The sequence below is a fragment of the Chamaea fasciata genome, unplaced genomic scaffold (assembly GCF_029207755.1).
Source record: "Chamaea fasciata isolate MVZ Bird 193981 ecotype frontalis unplaced genomic scaffold, bChaFas1.0.hap1 SCAF_25, whole genome shotgun sequence".
In the NCBI taxonomy this organism is placed as follows: Eukaryota; Metazoa; Chordata; class Aves; order Passeriformes; family Sylviidae; genus Chamaea; species Chamaea fasciata.
Genome location: NW_027094110.1, coordinates 3,666,710 through 3,686,192, shown reverse-complemented (window position 1 = coordinate 3,686,192; position 19,483 = coordinate 3,666,710). Strand labels below are relative to the sequence as shown.

At 53.3% G+C, this 19,483-nt stretch overlaps 1 protein-coding gene across 2 annotated transcripts; it reads right to left on the bottom strand.

Moving 5' to 3' along the window:
* Positions 1–353: 353 nt before the first annotated feature.
* PPARD (peroxisome proliferator activated receptor delta) lies at positions 354–18,954 on the bottom strand. 2 transcript variants are annotated; one of them, XM_066203966.1, is made up of 8 exons: positions 18,913–18,954; positions 16,214–16,301; positions 6,198–6,426; positions 5,351–5,502; positions 4,504–4,642; positions 3,692–3,894; positions 2,913–3,366; positions 354–2,515 (listed from the first exon to the last, which is right to left on the bottom strand). In XM_066203966.1, the coding sequence occupies exons 3-8, from the start codon at positions 6,325–6,327 to the stop codon at positions 2,268–2,270; spliced, it is 1,326 nt and encodes a 441-aa protein (XP_066060063.1). In that variant the 5' UTR covers positions 6,328–6,426; positions 16,214–16,301; positions 18,913–18,954; the 3' UTR covers positions 354–2,267. The 2 variants fall into 2 exon arrangements, with proteins under 2 accessions (XP_066060063.1, XP_066060064.1); XM_066203967.1 differs by having other exon boundaries at positions 2,913–3,363.
* Positions 18,955–19,483: the final 529 nt, after the last annotated feature.

The window sequence follows — 19,483 nt, the reverse complement described above, 5'->3', positions numbered from 1 at the left end:
GGTGTTTCGCCACAGCCAAGGGCAGCGCCCTGGAGCTCATTGTTCCCCTTCTCAGGGTGTTTTCACCTCATTTCCAGCTCCACCCACAGCATCTGGGGCACGAAGCACCCAACTCTGAGGCTGGGATCCTGCTCAAGACTGGCTCTTTCTTCTGCTTTAGGTTTGCATGCAAGAAAACCTCACCAGGTACGAGATCTGGGAATTACAGAGCCCCAGGATTCATGGCAAGTCCCTGGAAGTCACAGCAAATCCCACAGCCTCTGCTGGAAGTCCTCCCATGGACAGCCCGCCCCGCCCAGATGCTGAGAGAAATCCCACAAAGACAAGCTGGACGCTAAAAGTTTCTTAAATATTTAGTTCAGATTTATTTAAAGTCAAGTCAGTTTGTGGACACTATTTATATTATTAAAAACACTTGGAGGTTTGTACTTCTAGCAAAAATATACATTTCAGTTTTGAGGGTTGTTATACTGTCGAGTAAGGAAGAGCAAAAAGTTTCCCAGGTGATGGGCACGAGTCCTGCACTGCGGCCGGGGTGGGGACACCACCGGGGTTTTGGGAAGGACAAATCCCCCGGGCTCCGACCGGCACGGGCATGTCTCCAGTGCCTTCCCCCCGAGGGCTTCAAAGTGCTTCAGAAACGGTAATTCCCAACACCCCTGCGAGGTAGGGAGGGGAGGGCAGGGCAGGGAAACTGAGGCACGGCGAAAGGAGTGGAGTGTGGCAGCAGGGGGAGGTTGGGACCAGCCAGCCCTGTAATGGGGAGGGAAAGCCCAGTGCTCTTCCCCTTTGGGTTTTAAAGGAATTATTGCACCAGGGAAATCTGCTACCCTGAAGAGGAGGAAAGTAAAATAAAACCGAATAATTTGCTCCCGCAACCCCTCCTAGGGAATATCAGTATTTTAATAAGGCTGCTCAGGACACGGGGGACTATGAGCTGCAGACAGGGAAGTGTCGCTTCTCAGGTGAGACACCATTATCCTGAAAGGGAAACGGAGCCCTTCCCAGGCCCATCCTCCCCCTGCCTGAAGCCCAAGTGACACCCCCCCACACCAGGGGCCTGGCCTGGTCCAGGCAGCACCGTGGTGTTTCACTACAGCTGTGAGAAGTCGTGAGGTAAAGTCCCAGAATGGTGCTGGGTTCAGGCAGGCCCCTAAGCCTGGAGCTGTTCCCACTCTTGGGAACAGTGGCAGAGGAGGGCTGGCAGCTTCCCTGACACAGCCACACTCACTGGGAAGCTCCTGCCCATTGTGAGCATCCCAACCACCCTCCTCCCTGTTTATAAATCCTTGGCATTTACAGCTGCAAATCTCTCTGCAACCAATGCGCTAACAGATCCTCATGCTCCTGCTCCGAGCAGACAGCATGTGACAATCCAGGTCCCTTTCACAGAGGGGAAACTGAGGCAGGACACCAGACCCTGACCAGCTCAAGGCCCCTGACCTTCCACACACCTTATTTGTAACTCACGTCTGTGCAGAACAGCCTGTGGAAGCCACAGATTCTGTGCCTCTGCTCTGAAGGTGAATTTTAAGGAGTCAAATCCTTTCCCTCCTACTTCCCCATCCCAGGCTCTCTCATAGTGAGGTGCCAAGGGACACGTTCCCTATGGAACGAGGGTGCCAGGAGCAAAGGCTCCACACAGGACCTGGGAAGGCAGAGCTCACAGTCCTGCTGGGAGACAGGAACACACTCTGGAGCACAAGGGGGGCTGCAGCTGAGGGTCTCTGCTGGGACAGCCCTACCCATGTTCAAATACTCCAGAGCTTTTCTTTGGGAAAGACAGAAACATCCTTTCATCACACTGTCCCAGACTTCATGGCTCAGGACCACGTCTTCAGAGTGCAAATGAACAAGAGAATACAGACACACTGTAAGTGCTGCTGTCAGCCCTGCTGGCCCCTGCACCCCCTCGGCCCTCCTGAGGACCAGAGCTCCCCACCCTGGGGACCTGAGGTGCCACAGTGACCTCACTGCCCGAGCCATGTAAACTGGGGGGCTGCTCCGCTCCAGGAGCAGCCAGAGCTGGGCCATAGGAAGGGGAACAGCAGCTTTGCAGATTTGTTAGTGTGTGTTAAGGAAGCCCTGGCCGAGCAGGAGGTGGCTGCAAATCCTGACGGCATCTTGCCCTATGTACCGTATGTCAGGATAACATAGAAAAGAGTTTCCAGTAGGAGAAATGGAAGACACTGGGAAGGGTTTTCTTTGTTTCTGTACAAAGAGTCTTGATGGGAATCCATGGCTTCATTCTCATAAATAACAGGTCCTTAGTACATGTCCTTGTAGATCTCCTGCAGAAGTGGGTGCAGAGACGTCTCTGTCTCCGTCTTCTTGATCTTCTGCACCAGCTGGGCATGCTCTGTCACCAGCTGTCGCAGGTCAGCCATCTTCTGCAGCAGCTTGGGGAAGAGGTACTGGGCATCCGGGTGGTTGGACTGCAGGTGGAACTCCAGCGCTCGTAGGATGTTGTCCTGGATCTCCTCCACTTGCTTCACGTTCATCAGGCCAGGGCGGTCTGTGGAGAGGAAGCACAGTAGCTGCAGGGTCATGATGCAGCTCTCCAAAGTACACGCTGCTCCTGGGGAAAGGGAGCCAGGGACTGTAACCCACCCACCGTGCCTTCAACCTCAGCAGCTAGAAAGGGGAGAAGCGTGCCCTTGGACAATGTATCCCACAGAGGCACATGAGGAGATGCCACTTCTACATTCCTTGCTGTTGGTCCAAGCTTGCCCGGCATCACCGCCACAGAGAAGCTTTGGTTTTGGAAGTGTTTGGTTCTTCTCTCATGCCCCTGAGACATCCCTGCCTGACCTCAAGCCCAGCTGCAGTTCAGCTCCCCTAGTCCCCTCTGAACCACCTCTGAGTAGAGAGGACTCTTCCTGACCCTGGCATGGCCGAGGCCACCCGCTCACCTCCGCACAGGATGATGGCAGCCACAAACAGGGACAGGTCACTGTCATCCAGCTCCAGCGCGTTGAACTTCACAGCAAACTCAAATTTGGGCTCCATGATCTCATTGAAGGGCTTGCGCAGGCTGCGCAGGAACTCGCGGGTCACGAAGCCGTTCCCGTTGGCCACCAGCAGCCCGTCCTTGTTCATGATGGAGGCCAGCATGGCAAAGATGGCCTCGTGCACCCCGTACTTGAGCAGAGTCACTTGGTCGTTCAGGTAGAGGCCTACGAAGCTGGGGATGCTCTTGGCGAACTCAGTGAGCTCCCGCACAGTCTCCACCGTGGTGCACTGGCAGCGGTAGAAGACGTGCACCCCGATCTCCTTGTAGGGGGGGATGCCATTCACCAGCTGCTTCCACACCAGCCCCTTCTCTGCCTGCCACAAGGTGTCCATGTCATGGATCACAAAAGGCTGCTTGAACAAGAAGCAAGTTAGGAGTCTGCTGGTGGGGGGCAGGTGCCAGCTCTGCCCAGGACAGTCATGTTTGTCTGCCTGCCCCTGTGCCCTGCCTCTGGGGCTGACAGTACCCAGGCAATCTGCACCCACCCACCACGGCACAAGTGTGCGGAGCAACGGGATCTTTCCCAGCAAGGGGCAGGACATGAAGAGCCCACCTAGCTGCTGGTGGGAACGGTGCATGTGGAACAGCTACAGCCACAGGGGGACGTGCAGCATCCCCCAGAGAACAATCCCCCATGCTGGCCATGGCCAACCCCATGTGCCCTGGGAGGGAACTTACTGGAGTGCTGCTGGCCTTCCCAGTCAGGATACCTCTTGCCTTCTTTTTGGTCATGTTGAAATTCTTCAGGTAGGCGTTGTAGATGTGCTTGGAGAAAGCTTTCAGGTCAGCCACCTGTGGGTTCTGGCAGCCAATCTCGCTTGCTGTCAGCCCTGCCACCAGCTTCCTCTTCTCTGCCTCTGGCATGCGCCCAAAGCGGATTGCTGGGGGGCAAAACTGGGAGTCAGGACAGCAGGGGGACTCCAGGAGATGCATCCAGAGAGGCAGCCACTGCAGACAGACAGGTCTGCTGGAGAACAGTTTGCTCTGCTACTGCAGACAGACAGGTCTGCTGGAGAACACCTGCAGCTAAACAACACAATGCTTCTCCAGGCTGCAGCTTCTCCAGACTAACACCTTCATAAATCAGCCACTGTTGTTTCCTCACACCAGACTCCCATCCCATACCTCTGGGCTCTTGCACAAACCCCGCTTTCCAAATAAATACCTTTGCTTGTCTGGATCTGAGATTCTTACACCTGAAGTCTAAAAGTCCCAGCACAGAAGAACAATTTGTGTCCAGTTCCCTCTGTGCCAGTCCATAAGGGAACAGGCATGAGCCAGCAGCTGTACTGCATGGTGGGAATGAACAGCCCCTTCTCATACAGAAAAAGGGGAAGAGAACTCAAATGCTTGAAGCACTGGGTTTGAATGATCCCCTAGCAAGAAGAGCTGTGGGCTAAAGCACAGCAGGCCACGGGCACCCTTCACAGGAGGGCAGCTGGCCCTGTGTCACCCAGCTGGGAAGGCCTGTGGGCAGCAGTGACACTCACCATTGTGTGACATGCCCAGCGAGAGGCATTTCTGGAAGCGGCAGTACTGGCACTTGTTTCGGTTCTTCTTCTGAATCTTGCAGCTCCTCTCACACTTCTCGTACTCCAGCTTCATGCGGATTGTCCGGCGGAAAAAACCCTGCGGGCAGGAGCAGGGGGACATGGAGCAGCAGTGCCTGTGGTTTGGCACCAGGCTGGTTTGTTAACCCCAGGAGCTTCAGGGAGGTTCAGGGGGGTGAGGAGGGCGAGCCCTGGGTCTCTCTGATGGAAGCAGAGTCTCTATCCCAAGGAGAGGTCATGTGGTGGCAGAAAGGGGCTGGAGAGGAAGAAGCGTGGGGGCACCTCACGCCTGGTGCTGTGACTGTGCCAGCAGCCCACAGAGAAGGATGGAGGAACAAGCCATGGGCTGACCCCAGCCTGCAGGAATGTCTGGCAGGACCTGGGCTGCTAACACAACCCTGCTGGATCTGCTGCAGGGGAAAGAATTCCAGATGAACATCCAAGCTGCAGCCAGCGATCACAGGGAGATAAATACACAGCTCACTACTCATCTGCAGTACAGACACTATTTTTAAAACCAATCTCAGGGTTCCTGTGGGGAAAGATGGATTTGTCTTACACAGGAAGGCATGACAAGGCAAAGTTTGGGCCATACTCATCGCAGCCCCCTTCCCAGGGCAGCACTTGCTGCCTGCCTATAATTGCCACATTCTGGACAGGTTGAGTTTTTTACACTCAATCCCGAATCCCTGTTTTGCTGCCAATCTGCTTGTGTGAGGAAGCAGCCCAGTCCCTGGGATCTAACCCCTGCTTGGTGCTGCTGACCCCAGCTGTCCCTGGGACTCACCTTGCAGCCCTCGCAGGCGTGCACGCCGTAGTGGAAGCCCGAGGCTTTGTCTCCGCAGACCCTGCACTCCACGTTCAGCGCTCCCAGCGCCGCCTCCTCACAGCCCAGCTGCAGCTGGTCCGACAGCGAGGGAGAGGAGCTCTGTGACAGGTCTGCAAAAACACACAGGGACATGTCCTTCCATGTCACAGCCACAGGCCCAGCTCCGGGCCTGGCCAGCTCCTCCAGCCGTGGGGCTGAGGAGGGATTTCCAGCCCTGTCCTGCCTGCCCCTGGTATCACATCTGGAATCTGGCACTGGCTGCAGGCAAATGCCATGAACAGAGCCAAGAATGTCCCAGCAGCTCAGACTCCACATCAATGCTCCTTTCTTCCCTCTGGCATTCATGTCCTGGCAATGAAACCCCAAACAGCGGATTTTTTAATCCTTGGTTGGCCGGCTGCTGGCACAGGACATCCCAGCTGGAACATCAAGGGCTCTGGAGGAGTCTCTTCTGCATCCACAAACCTTCTCTCCCACCTCCTACAATCACTTTGTTCTGAGGACCTCAAGAAGTGTCCAAGGAAGCATTCCCAAGCACCCTGGGAGGCCCCTTGCTCTGAAGCACAATGTTACCTGTGTGTCCTTTTAATTTCCACTCCAAAACCCATTGCTAATGGTTGTGCAGTGACCTCAGAGGAAGAAATAAGCCTCTCCATAACTTGGAGCATTATTTCTCAAAGGGTAGAGCTTAAAACCAGCTGAACTCCATCCAGAGACAGATCCTCTGCCCTTGCAGCTGAGCATGCTGCCTGGGGCTGTGGGTGCCTGGGTGCTCCACAGGATGAGCTCCTGTGGCTCCACTCACCTGTGTAGCTGCTTGAAGGCAGCGAGCTGTCTGGTCCTCCAGTTGGGTCTGAGGCTCCACTTGCCACCATCACTGCCTCTTCCTCTTCCTCTTCCTTGACCTCAGGTACTTCCTCCTGTAGTTGTTCCATAATTGATCACCCCTCAGTGCCAAGACTGCAATCCCTGTCATAGCTCTGGCATCATCCGCGTCTATCCAAGATGGACCCCACCAGGCTGTTCCTGCTAGCCTGCAGGACATGGAGAGAGGCCACTGAGTACCTGCCTGGAGCAGCTCAGCAGCAGGGCAGTGTCACCAACCACACCAGTCCTGCTCTGTGCTTGCTCCTTGGCCAGTGAGACACGCAGAGCAAGGCCCATTCCAGATCCCTCTGTACTCTGGAAAACACATTTCGTAGGGCTCAAGGAAGCAAAAGCTCATATAACTGTTTTTAAAGCCCAGCAGACCACAAGGCAGCCCAGATGCCACCCAGGGACCAGGTGTCCCCAGCTTACAAGTCCCATAGCAGAAATGCTAGACAATGTCCCCCAGAGCCGCCAATGACCTGGGACGTGATGGTAACAGCCAGGGCCAGGGTCTGATAGAGCCAACACCTCCAGAAGGATCAAAGTAGGGCTGGCTTCACCCTCTGTCCCTGCCTGGCCATGGCAGAGTCTGGATTGGGAGCAGCAGCTGATCAGGGTGCACCGTGCCCTGGGTGGAAGATACTGGGGGAGCAGGACTCAGTGCAGCAGCAGGCAGTGGGTAAAAGTCCCTGGCCCGTGCAAGCCATCTGCAAGACTGATGGCTTCCTGTTGGCCCTACAGTTGCACTCCTTCCCATCAGTGTGCTGCCAGCTACAGCCTTTGTGTTTGTTTTCACTTGGCTCCTCTGCCAAGAGCAGGGCTGAACGTGCTGCTGCTGCTCTGCGCAGCTGCCGGGCCGTGCTCAGCCATGGGGTCCAGCAGTGCGATCCCAAACAGCCACACAATCCAACCAGTGTCTTAATCCTGGGTTTCCTGTGGGAGGAACGGCCCCATCCTCCCCCACACACTTCCGTTCCTTGTTTGCCTTACTCCATCCCAAAGAGCCCACAAAAAGCTCCAGCCGTCCAAAACGCTGCAGCACCGGTGCCGTGGCTATGGCAGAGACATTCCCACCTCCCTCCCAACCACGCTGGATCTTGATTCCTAAACTGACTCTTCACTGAATAATTAATATCTCAAGCCCATCTTATATAAAGTTCCATCCACTTCCTTAAGAGAGTTATTTTTAAGTGAAGAAATACCCATCAGGAAAGTCACAGAAAACTAGGTTCAACCAAGAAAGCCTCAATCTGCAGACCCAAATTAAACTAATGCAGGAGCTTGCAGGGGCCTTGTATAAGGGCAACCCCAAGCTCTGGGATGGTCTGTGCCCCTTGCCCAAGCCCACAGCACAGCTCAGGGCTTGCTGGGGGAGGGCAGCAGTGACCCAGGACTCTGGATTTGTTTGGCCTCCTGCAGCAGACCCTCACACCTGGAACTTCAAAGCTGAGCTGCAGCCAGCTCAGATTGCTGGAAAGACATCAAGGTCAGAGCTCCCTGAAAGGGCAAGGAAGCAGCTCAAGGAGAGAATAAAACCTGCAGGTGGGAGGGTGAACACAAACGTGTCACAAAGTCAGGACACAAGTTACCCCTGGAGCTGGTGCTGCACCAGAGCCTGGGTCTCCTGTGGTTGAGGGGGCTTTATTTTTTCCCTCCACACTGGGAATTCAGACTGCAGGACAGGTGGCTTTATTTCCAGGTGAGGCACATTAGTGGCAACAGTGAGCACACTGCCCTGTGCTCCTTGGCAGCAGGAGCAGGCAGAGGGGTGCTCCCTTCCCGTGCCTCCACATGAGCACTGAGGGACCATTGAAGGGCTGTGTTATCCTTGGCCTCTGCTCACACATCCCACGCGGTGGGACATGGCAGACAGGCAGGAAAACCTATTCATTGGAGATGGAGGGTAATGAACTTCACCGTTTTCAGGGTTATATATAAATGATCACACAAACATCAGGGAAACACTTTTGCCTGGAAGAGCAGTTAGTGAGGGAAGCTTGTCTACAGTGGAAAATCCATCCTGCAGCAGTTTAATGAGCAGCTCATTAGATTCCCCTTGTCCCTGGCATCCAGCACAAGCCTCTTGCTTTAAACCCACTGCAGACAGAGCTCTCTGCTTTGCCTCCGATGTCTCGTGGGACAGGTTGGAATGATGTGGGCACATCCCTGACATGCTGTCCTCCATCCGCCAGCTCTGCTCAGGGCCACGTGCTCCCAGGGCAGCAGCGAGTTTTTGGCATGCAGTTAGCTCCCCAAAACCCAAAAAAGCAACTCTAAAACTGTGCTTGGAGTCAGTCCTGGATGGGTGTGAGGAGGGGGAAAGCAGAGGATGAGACATAGACAGACAGCTCCACAGGCCTCCAGCTAAGGCTACTCGTGCACACAGGCATTACAGAAAGGATATGGATGTGAGTCCCACCCTTTGAGAGTGGCTGGGGAGCCAGAGAGAGAAAAGCTTTTACCAGAAGGCTCTGAATGTATTGTTTGTATATCTCCTTGCAGGCCAAGAGTTCAGGGGCCTGGGCAGAGGGGAGCTGCAGGAGCTCTTCACACACCTGCCTCTCCCTCAGCCCTTCCCATTTTCTAAACAACTGGGATAGAGGGAGAGGACTGGAAAAAAGGATTGATCTCACATGGGAGGCTGCAGCCCCTGCCTCTGGCAGAGGAAAGGCCAAGGCACCCACTGCTACCTGGGTAAAGGGCAGGGCATGGCCATGCCTGTGCATGCCTTCAAGGAGCCAGCCAGCTGGGCAGAGGCCCCAGCTGGAGAGGGATCTCTGCCCTTGTCCCTGCAGCAGGCACAGCACTGAGGCAGCAGGCAGAGACTGTGGAGATTCACCAAGGATTCACATGCTCCCCTCGGTTCCCCTGCAAGCCCTTCAGTGGGAACAGGGGAGCCTGGGAGCTCTCCAGAGATTTGTCCAAACTCTCTCTGTCTGAGCACAAGGAGGGACCTGCCCTGCCAGCACCGCAGCCCAGAATCTTTGTGGGACAGCACTGGGGATGACAAAGGACAGCTAAAGGGCCCATCTCCACCCCTCCAGCAAAGGACCTCTCCAGCCATTTGGTGCCTCCGCATCCAGTGGCCAAGTTGCCAGAGCAGGAGAAGGGATAACTTGGTCTCCTCCTCTTGGCTGAGTCCTGTGCCAGAGCACAGCACACAAGCTTCAAGCCGCAGGAAGATGGATAGAAATTTGTGCCTGCCACAGACACCTACCCCTTTCTTCCATTCAGCAGCTGTCACAGGACACTGATGGAAACAAGGATGGAGACTGTGAATTTCTTCCTAAGCATATCCAGAGGATCTAGCAAAGCTGTTTCCCCCCTCTTCCCACAGGCTGGGAATGAGCAAGAGGACAAGCATCTCGTGAATTGCTGTGCTCTTGCCTCAATGCCTGTTCCAAGGAGCTTTGGTAACCCTGGCTGAGCCAGCAGCTTCCTCTGCAGCTGGTGCAGGGAGGGTTTGTTTGCTGGCTCTGGGCTTGGGCTGATGCCTGCTGGCTGCAAACCGCTTGGGCAACAGGTTTGTCTTTCCTAGAAGCTGGCATCTACGCCAAGCTAAACCATCAGTGGGAGCAGGGAGAGAGACGTGGCACAACCAGAAGAGGAAAAAAACAGGAATAAAAGTTAAAAGGAGATAAATCTTCAGTATGGATTCCCCGCAAGAAGGTAGTACTTCTCCAGAGCTAACCAGGATACAAGCCTCCAGTTCATCAACCAACAGCTTGTGCCCCTGTGGCCTGGCAATTCCCCTGGCAGCCAATCCTGCTGATTAGCACATAGACCCTGGAGCCAAGCTCAGCGTTTCCAGGGAAAGCCAAGCACCAAAGAAAGGTCCAAACCTCCCAAGAGTCAAGTCACAGAGCTGATCTGCTCAAAGCAGTTGTTCAATACAACTGTACTACGAAAAAGGTCATAAGGAATGGCAAAAGGAAACCAATATACCATGGGAGCATTCCTCACTTGTGTTTACTCCTCTGGACAAGAACGTTCACCAAATTCACAGCCAAAAGAAACAGAAGGGGTGAGATGAGAACTCAGCCATCCATAGGGAAGCACTGTGATGTGCAGCACATTTTGAATCCACCATCAAAAACTGACCTGAATCCATAGAGGAGATGTGATTGCTGCTGGTTGACCACCTTTTGCAGACTTCCTCAGGTAGTGTCACTGCTTCCAGGATCTGCTGACCAAGTACCAGTTTCTGTTCCTCCCCCTACATGTCAGCTACTACTAATAAAAGCCAAGTAAGAGCTAAGTAGATGCTGCAATACAGGAAAGGTAACTAAGAGTACAAAACAGGAGAGACGAACACTGAAAACATGTTTATGTTTGCTCCTGAAGATCAGCATATCCCCATATTAGCCAATGAGATCTCAGCAGCTGAGTGTTTCCTCCCTTACTCAAAGTCTTGGCCGCAAGGCAAGCTACACACAAAAATAAACTACTACAGCTAGCAAGGAAGAGTCCTCCCACACAGCACTGACCAGGATGGACATTCTGGGCCAGATTCTTCCCCTTGAAGCATTTGCTTAGATGCTGTGCCATGCCCCAGAGTCCAGTCCTGTGATTCTCTCTCCAAGGGGACTCGGTATGCACCACCTGTGCTTCCCTGTGCTGGGCTCATCAAGCAGAGGGATGCTGCCAGAGCTGCCATGACCATTAGCTGCTTCTAATTACTCAGGGACTTGTCACACAGGGTGCAGGAGATTCCCTCAGCTGCCTTGAGCAGCCTGGCTTGCCAAAATGAATCACATATCTATTGCATGTTTTAACTCACCCACTTCCTGGGCACTGAGGGGGGGAAAATACCCCAGTTCACTAAAAAGGTTACAAAACTTGCCAGATTCTTTTCTTTTTGTACCATGATTGATGCTGTCCCCAAAACCAGGTCATGACATTTTGCTCCAAAAGGAACTTGCTGCTGGCTTTGTTCAGAGTGCAAGAGGTATTTCAGACACAGAAAAACAGCAGACTTTGGGCACTGAACTCTCAGCCATGAGCAAAACAGGATCTGCCAGGCTGCTCTTCTCCAGGAGTTGCAGCCATCCCTGGCTCCAGCAGCTGCATGCATGAGATGTGCTCCAAAATCTTGAGATGGCAGATATGGGAAGACAGAGAAATCATCCCTCAACAGCTTCCCAGCAGAGGGACTTCCTGCCCTCATCAGGCTCTGTGGCTGACAGCAGGGCAGGCAGAGAAGAGCTGCGCAGTTGTTAGCTCTTACTTGAAGTGCTGCTCCATGACCTGCAGCAAATCTGGTCAAGTCCTCTACTTCCATTTCCGTGATCATAAATAAAAAAACCCAACCAAAACCAAAACCCAGCACAAAGAAACAAACCCAGGATTTTTGCAATGCTTCCTTCCTGATCTTTCCGTGGCTGTGTTAGCTCATGGAGACAGCATGTTTTGGAAGTGCAGAGCAATAGATCAGTGCCAAGTGTCATTGTTTATTCCTGTATTACAGATTTTGACACCTGTTTGCAGTCACACTCGCAGGTCTGGCCTGCCCAGCCCCAGGTCAGCTCCCTGCACTGCTCGTGACCACCTTCTCCAGTCGTACATTCCTGTCGAAGGCATTTCCAGGATGACTTTCAGGAAGTAAACTGGTGCATCTCATTCTGCCAACTGCTGACTGGCATTTGTGTTTAGCGGTCAACTCAGGACAGCCCAGAGTACCTCTGGCCAGGAGGGGCACGTGGGTCTGACCCATCGGAACAAGGACAGCAGCCAGGAAACAAGCAGGTACTGGAAAGGTGACACCACTGGGGCTTCTCAGTGCTGGAAATGGCACAGAAGTGCTGCTATTTGAGAAGATCATTAAGTCTGGCAAGGAGAGAGGATCATCCCCCCCACAGGCCAGGGCACAGCAGAGGTGGCTGTGAAACTGTGGCAATGCTTTGGGATCACGCAGCAAACCTGGCACTCGCATGCCAGAGCTGTCTGGGATATATTCCCCTTTCCTTTAGCATCCCAAAGGTGAGGAGATTGAAGGCTCAGAATTCACTGAACCACTGCAAGACGACACTTTCCCAAACTGCTCAAGTCCTCTTGGCTGTACTCCAAGGCAGTCACTTCGCTTAGGGACCCCTTGTCCTCCCAAACCTGAGCAGGACACGTGGAAGGATCCAGTTTCAGGAACATCAGTAATTATAGAACAGGGCTGGTGAGGGAGGAGCTCACAGAAGCAGCAACACCACTTCCCAAGGCACAGTAGGCACAGGGTGTCATAGACTCAGAGCAGCACTGAAATGGAACTCCAGGAGAGTGGCAAGTGGAACAAGCTGTGGCTCTGAACAGGGAGCACTGCTGGTGGTCAGTTACACCAAGTTTGGCAGTGCTGCACACACCAGCTTAGATTTCTCCAAAGTCTCAGGGTCACTGGGACACCAGCAAGTGCCACTGCCGCTTTGGAAGGGACAGTCAGCTCCCCAGAAAAGCAATGGGGGCAGAAAAGCAGCAGCTGGGTGATGTGTCACTTAGGATCACACAGATGCATGCAGCCTTCTGTCTGCAGCCAAACATACAACAGGGCCCTGGGTTTCACTGCTACATTGCCAGTGCTCCCAGATGCAGGAAAATGCCCACAAAACCAATAGCAAGCCTCCTCTTCTTTGCAGCAACAGATTTTAGATCCCATGGACTAACCAGGAAGAAAAATAAATCCATCAGCCTGTAAGTTTTGTTATGTTTACACTCGGACTCCCAGGAAAGTGCTACTTGGTTTTGTAGACTTCAGCAAAATACCCTGGGCACCAGCCACGGTGCTCTGATCCCAGGATGCAGCTGACAGAGAGCAATTGTGCCCAGGCACAAGTTCAGATGATTCAGCAGGGCCAGGAACATGCGCAGCGAGACGGATGGAGCAGATTGCTGTGTCTGCTGCAGCTCCCCGTCAGCCACGGAGCAGGAAAACACAGGGGGCCCAGTCTGACTGCACACACCTCCCTAAGAAAACCTCCAGAGAACACCAGAATCACTTTTCCACACCAACCAGTACAACATCCTCTCAGGGAACTAGATGGGAATGCTGTTTCCTTACTATTTTTGGCCACATTCACACAGCAATAGCTGCCTGGACAACTGAGATTCCCCTGCCTTTTCAGCAGGGAAAGGAGCAGCGACCGTGTCAGTGTGATCCTGCCAAGACTCACAGTGTGCTCTGACCATTTGGATTTCTGCCTCAGCCCCCAGAAAACAAAACGCTTGAGCAAAGTATTCACACCTTGCATAACATCCTCATGCCTTTGGCAGCATCTTGGGGGTACAGGGTGAGCCACAGAGCTCACAGCTAGCCAACAGCTACTGCCTCCTGACACAGCCAGCTGCTGGCAGCTCATCAGGCTCCTCCAGTTCGTGCTCACCAACAACCCTTTTCCAGAGATCCCCATGTCCCTGAGTTCCACAACACAAGTTCTACCCCACGGACATGAGAACCCATGAATATTTTCAGAGATGTGGGTCTCTGACCATCAGCCCTCATGGGGTTAACAGCTTTCAAGAGCCAACATCTCCAGCAGAATCCATATAAATAACTTTAAGGTGAAAAGCTGATTTGGCCATTTTCAAAAAAATCCCAGATTGCATTCTGATGAAATCAAGAGTTCCACTGAAAAACGCTTGTAACAAGTCAGGCAGGATAGAGGGATTTGAGCTTAGGTTCCCATCAACAAGATGACTGCACAAAGCATTGCTTATTTTGAAGCCATCTCAAACAAGCTCTTCCAGGAAAGGCCTGACAAAGCCTGTCCTAATGAGATAGGCATGTGTTTCACAGTAAAGTCTGTCTTAACAGCCCATCAAAGAAATGCTTCCCTATCAGCTCATCTGCCCTTTCAAATCACAAAAACCATTCCCTGTCTCCAGCCCACATATTTGTTAAGGGTTGAACATGCACATTCTGGTTCTTGTTATTTCAAGTTCCAGTTCCCAGACCAGGGCAAATCAGGAAATGCAGCAACAGCTTTGGATAACATGGAGGTTACCAGGCTGTGGCCATGCCCCAGCCCCAGAGATGGGCTCTGGCTTGACCCAGCACCATAACAGACACTTCTGATTCTGGTTTGTGCTTTCATCCTGCCACTTCCTCCTCCATGGTCAGGATTTCCCTGCAAACCACAGACTCCCCAAAACTCAAAACTTTGAGCAGAGCCTGTCTGTAAAGTCCCCAAGAAAGCACCCCAACACACACATGCATTTCAGAGCCCTTTGCAAAGCCAAATAGACCTGACCAAAACGATCCCAGATGTTCACAAGCTCTTGGCTAAGCCTTGAAGAACACAGACATTTTCCAGACACTATGACGGAAACAGTGAATATTAAAGCATTTCAAGAAGTCATAATGAAACTAAGATACATCTTGAGTCAGTTCTGCTCTGAACCCTTCCTACAATCAAGCAGGGCTCCAGTGAACGTCATCTCAAAACATATATTTTGGGGAAGATGCCTTTCACAATCTTCTTGACCAAAAGGATTCATATTGGCACATCAATCATTCCACTCTAAACCCTGCTTTGGGAAAGTAATTTCCCAGGCATTCTGCCAAGGCAAGCACATTTCAGAGTATTACCAAAAAAATAAAACTAGTTCTACAGAAAAATCTTACTTGTCCTCACTATGGAAATCACTTCTGCTTGTCCAGACTTTCCCAGAGTCTCCAAAATTACTGCAGCAGTGCATCTCTGAACAGAAATACTTCTGGAAAAAGCAGAGATTACTCTGCAGCACCTGATGAGAAGCAGCAACACAGCCCGACGAATCTGTGGTTATCAGTTTGTTCCTGCTCTAAGCAAAAGAATCAGTACAACACAACCACAAAACCCCTAACATCTAAAATGTCATCACCAGGGCAAGCCAGGCTGGGCTCTGACAGCAAATAACCTTTCAGGCATAAGCACTGTAACATCATCTCACCCAATTAAAACATCATTTGTATGTCAGGTTCTGTTGTTCAGAGGAGCCCAAGAGTCTCTTGTTGTGCCAATCCTTCAGTGTCCAAGAACATTTGCAGATTTCCAGTCCATAATTCAACAGCCACAGACGAAATATTCCCCCAAAGGGCAACAAGATGTACTGTACAAAAATACATATTTTTCAAAAGGCATCATGCAAGAAAGACAGAGCCCATCAACACCAGAAAGCAATTCTGTACAACAATGCTCTTATGATCAGCAAAGCCTCGTGGGGCTCATTATAAAATCCTCTCCACACGCTGTGAAGATCCTTGGAAGTCTGTGTCTCGAATACCAGAACAGAGATGGCGTAACCATTGCACCAATCTGACACAGAACCCACAACAGCTCAACACCTCAGACCCGTGTTGAGGCAAACACACACCCACAGCCACGTGCAGACAGCCTCAGCACCGCTGATTCCAGGAATCACTTCAGAGGTCTGCGGGCAGGACAGTGCCCACCCATGGCCCTGCTGACCACCTCCTCCAAACCCCATTATGACCACCTCAAATACACCCCCGACTACCTCCTGCAAACCCCTGTCCTGCCTCTGCCACGACCTGCTCAGCTTGGTCTGACACCGACACCACTGCCGGGTCGTGTGTGGGACTCTTGGGTGACTGGTTACCCACGTGCAGCCCTGGATCTCATGTGCCCTCCCTCATCTACGAGAGCCAATTTCAGTCATAAACATCAGTGAAATAATGAAATGCGATGTCACTGTGCTTTGACAGCAAGAGCCAGCTGAGGAGAGCAGGATTAGACCACAGTCCTCACAGTGTATTCCTAAAGTAATCCAGAAGATCATATTCAGAAACCGAACGAAAATAAGGTATGGAGTATAAATTTAAAATTAAATTTTAAAAATTTAAGCTCATGGACAAAGGGAAACTTGCTGGAAGCAAACTGCTCTTCCCAGGCTCTTCCCTACCTCTAGCTTTTGGGAACACTGCTAAGTGCCTGGGTCGGTGGCCCGTGTGCAAAGGGGAAGGGTTACCTCTGCGGAGCAGCTGTCCCCGTCTGCCTGCTGCCGAAAGCCACCGCTCGGTCACCATGTCAGCACGGACAGCCAAGACTGGAGCAATCTGCAGGAGGACACAGAGCAAGTTTCCACGGCTGTGCTGAAGGCCAGATATTTATGCCGCTGGGAGCACTGGGCTGGGTCCAGCAGCAGCTCTGAAATTTAAACACACACTCCCTCTTTCGCACGCTGAAGCCCTGAGCCAGGGTGACTCCAGGGGGCCACTGCCACAGGCTGCATCTGTCCCAAGACCAGGAGGTAGAGCAAACCCTGGGGTGTCCCAGCAGAGACAGCCCCATCCCCTCACCACGGACGTCACCTTTGCCTTAAGTCACCTGCAGCCAGAGGCTGAAGACCCTGAGCTCTTATGACAACGCACAAAGTTGATGCTAGAAAAGGTCCATGGTGGCCACAAGGCTGCTTGTTTACTCAGCTTGCTTAATTCACCTTCAAGAGGCTGCCAGAAAGTTCCTGCAACTTTAATGAACTTCCTCTTGGGTGGCTGAAACTTAAGGATTCAACAGAGTTCATTCACTCTTCTTGGTTTTCCTGATAACTTTGCCTTGTATGAATTTCAGGCTCAAAAGAGAAGGAAGAGACTTATGCCGGGAAAAAATGGCTTATGAGGCTTTGAACTAGAGGACTTAGAGAAAATATGTCCTATTTTTAGACAGTTATGCAGACTAACTGGACTAAAACATTAAACAAAGATGTTGTGAACATGATGCTATTTGCACCCACATACCCTCCCTGACATTACCCAGGCTTAGCTGCTCCTCCCACTCCAACAGAAAAGCCCCGTTTTGTACTGCTGCCCTTGACATGGGACAACTTGTGAGGCAGCTGAGGACCAGAAATAAACCAGCAACAAACCAGCAACAAACCAGCATCACCAGCCCCTACCAGGCTGGGCAGCTCGGCAGCAACCTGTGAGTGCTGTGCTGAGAGTGAACCCCCAGTGCAGCACATCCTTCCAGGTCTGACATGGCAGTGGCAGCTGCAGCTGCCCAGGAGAGAGGAAAAAAGAACATGAACCTCCTGCCTCAAAAGCTGAGGATCCCAGTGGCCTGAGCGTGGAGGGTGTTCCCTACAGGATCAAGGCACATGCAGAGGAGGGCACAAGTGTGAGATCCAAAGATATGACCCAAGTCCCTTGCACTGGAGCATCAATCACATCAGCATTTCCCAATCAGTGATGTCAAAGCCACATCCTCTTGAAGGCAGTGATTGCCCTGTTTAGAGGTGGGGCAGAGGACAGCCCGGAGCTCTGCCAAGTGTGGATCCAGCACCAGCCTCTGCCTCAGTGGGGCCACAAAACTGCACTCAGAAGCTTCACTTTCACAGCAGAGCAGTTTTCTCATCCCCTCTCCCACAATACGGAAGATAGCATTTCTAAACAACCCTGGAAAAGTTTCTCTTTAATCTCTCTGACAAAGAACAATACTCAAGTCATTCCAGCCCCACTGGCACATCAGGAGGTGGTTTTCTCCACCTCCACCAGCAATAAAGCTCATCCCGATTCAGAAACACAGCATTAGCCTTGACACTGTCAACGAAGGCTGAATCACATGCAGGGAGTGCACAAATCACACCCCGAGCTCTCTCTCATTGCAGACCAGAGTGTTTTGCTGCTGCCAGACGTCTGAGAATTAAAACTAAATGCCTGGCTCACCTTGTCCTGCTCACAGCTAAATGCCAGGACATGCCCATCACACCACACACAAGGCAACACTTGTACCAGCTCAGCAGGGCATGGAGGGATCCTGCCAGCACATCCCACCTGGATGCTTCCTCTGCTGTCCCTGGCTGACACATGCCAAGTCATCAGAAAAATTCCCACCTCAGCCTGGAGCATGTTTGTACAGAAGAGGATACTCTGCTGAAGTCAACAAGGGATTTGCATGGAGAAGGCAGGAGGAGAGGAGAGTAGAGCAGGAACAAGAAATGGGACAGGGGCTGCCTCAACCCACAGGTCACTGTTTTAGAGACCAACACTGCAACCAGCCCTGGGACTCTGATTCATGGGACAGTTACTGCTCAGACCCCTCGGCAGTACCATGACAGGCATTGTCCGGACCCTACAGCACATCTGATTCCTTCCCACAAGCACGTCCTTCATCTGGGATCTCAGGGAAGGAGGGAGTGGAATGGGCAGATAGGAGGGATGAGAAAGGAATCTCAGATCCTTCCTCCTGAAGCAGCCCCTAACCGGATGCACTGCTCAAGGTCCATCCTGACCCTCTCGCTTCTTCTTCCAGCTCCAGACTCCTACAGTGCTTGATATCCTCAACCCTCAGGCCAATTCCCCCTCCACCATTCCACCCCGGCACAGAAGACAGGCACACTGTCCCCCTAAGCCTCCTCCCGTGTGAGCCGTGTCCCGTCCGCAGTCTCCTCTGATTTCCCAAGAAGAACTACAGCCTAAAGTCACCGATGCCCCTCACGTCCCGGCTCTTCACACCCATATCCCCTTTGCACCAACTCCAGTCCGTCACACCCCCTGCCCGAACCTTGTCACAGCCCCAGCCCCTCACACCCCACGTCCCTCACAGCCCCTCGCACTCCTATCCCTCACACTCTCCGTGCCCCACACGCCCTGCCCCTCACGCCTCCCGTCCCTGCCGGCCGCGGCCCCTCACGCCCCCTTCCCTCGCACTGCCCCCGGCCCCGCTCACCTCGCGCGCGGCCCCGCTCGTGCCGTCGCCCCCCCAGCCCCGTCACCCCCGGCCCCGCGCGTCACCGCGCACGCCCTGACGCCACCGCACCGCGCGCGCCCGCGCGGCCAATCGCCGCCGCCGCCCGGGGGGCCTCGCGCCCGCGTCACCACGGCAACGGCCCCGCCCCCCCCCCCCCTGCGCGCCGCACCGCCTCCTGCCGGGAGCCGGCCGCACTGCACCCCCGCGGCGGGAGCGAGGCCTCATGGGAAGTGTAGGCGCTGCCCGCGGTGTGCTCTGGGGGCGGGGCCCCTTGGGGGCGGAGCGTGCTGAGGGCAGCCCAATATGGCGGCGGCCCCGGGCCGGCGGGGTTGGCTCCGCGCCCGAGGAGCCCGAGCAGCGCCGGTGACCCCCTTTCGCTTCCAGCAACTGGCACCACGGCCCCCTTGCGCCTCGATAGAAGATAATAGCCCAGCCTCGGGGCATAGCTGGGAAAGGCTCACTCTGCGCAGAAAACTCGTGCAGAGTGGCGGGATCCTGTGTCCATGTGGGCAGGCTGGTGCGGAGCGGGCAGGGACCCCCCCCGAGGGGA

Coding starts and splice junctions, on each gene's coding strand:
- PPARD (XM_066203966.1), bottom strand. CDS start 6,327: ATGGAACAACTACAGGAGGAAGTACCTGAGGTCAAGGAAGAGGAAGAG. Junction 3,367..3,691: donor GGAAGGCCAGCAGCACTCCA/GTAAGTTCCCTC, acceptor TTCTTGTTCAAG/CAGCCTTTTGTGATCCATGA. Junction 2,516..2,912: donor TGCCATCATCCTGTGCGGAG/GTGAGCGGGTGG, acceptor TCCTCTCCACAG/ACCGCCCTGGCCTGATGAAC.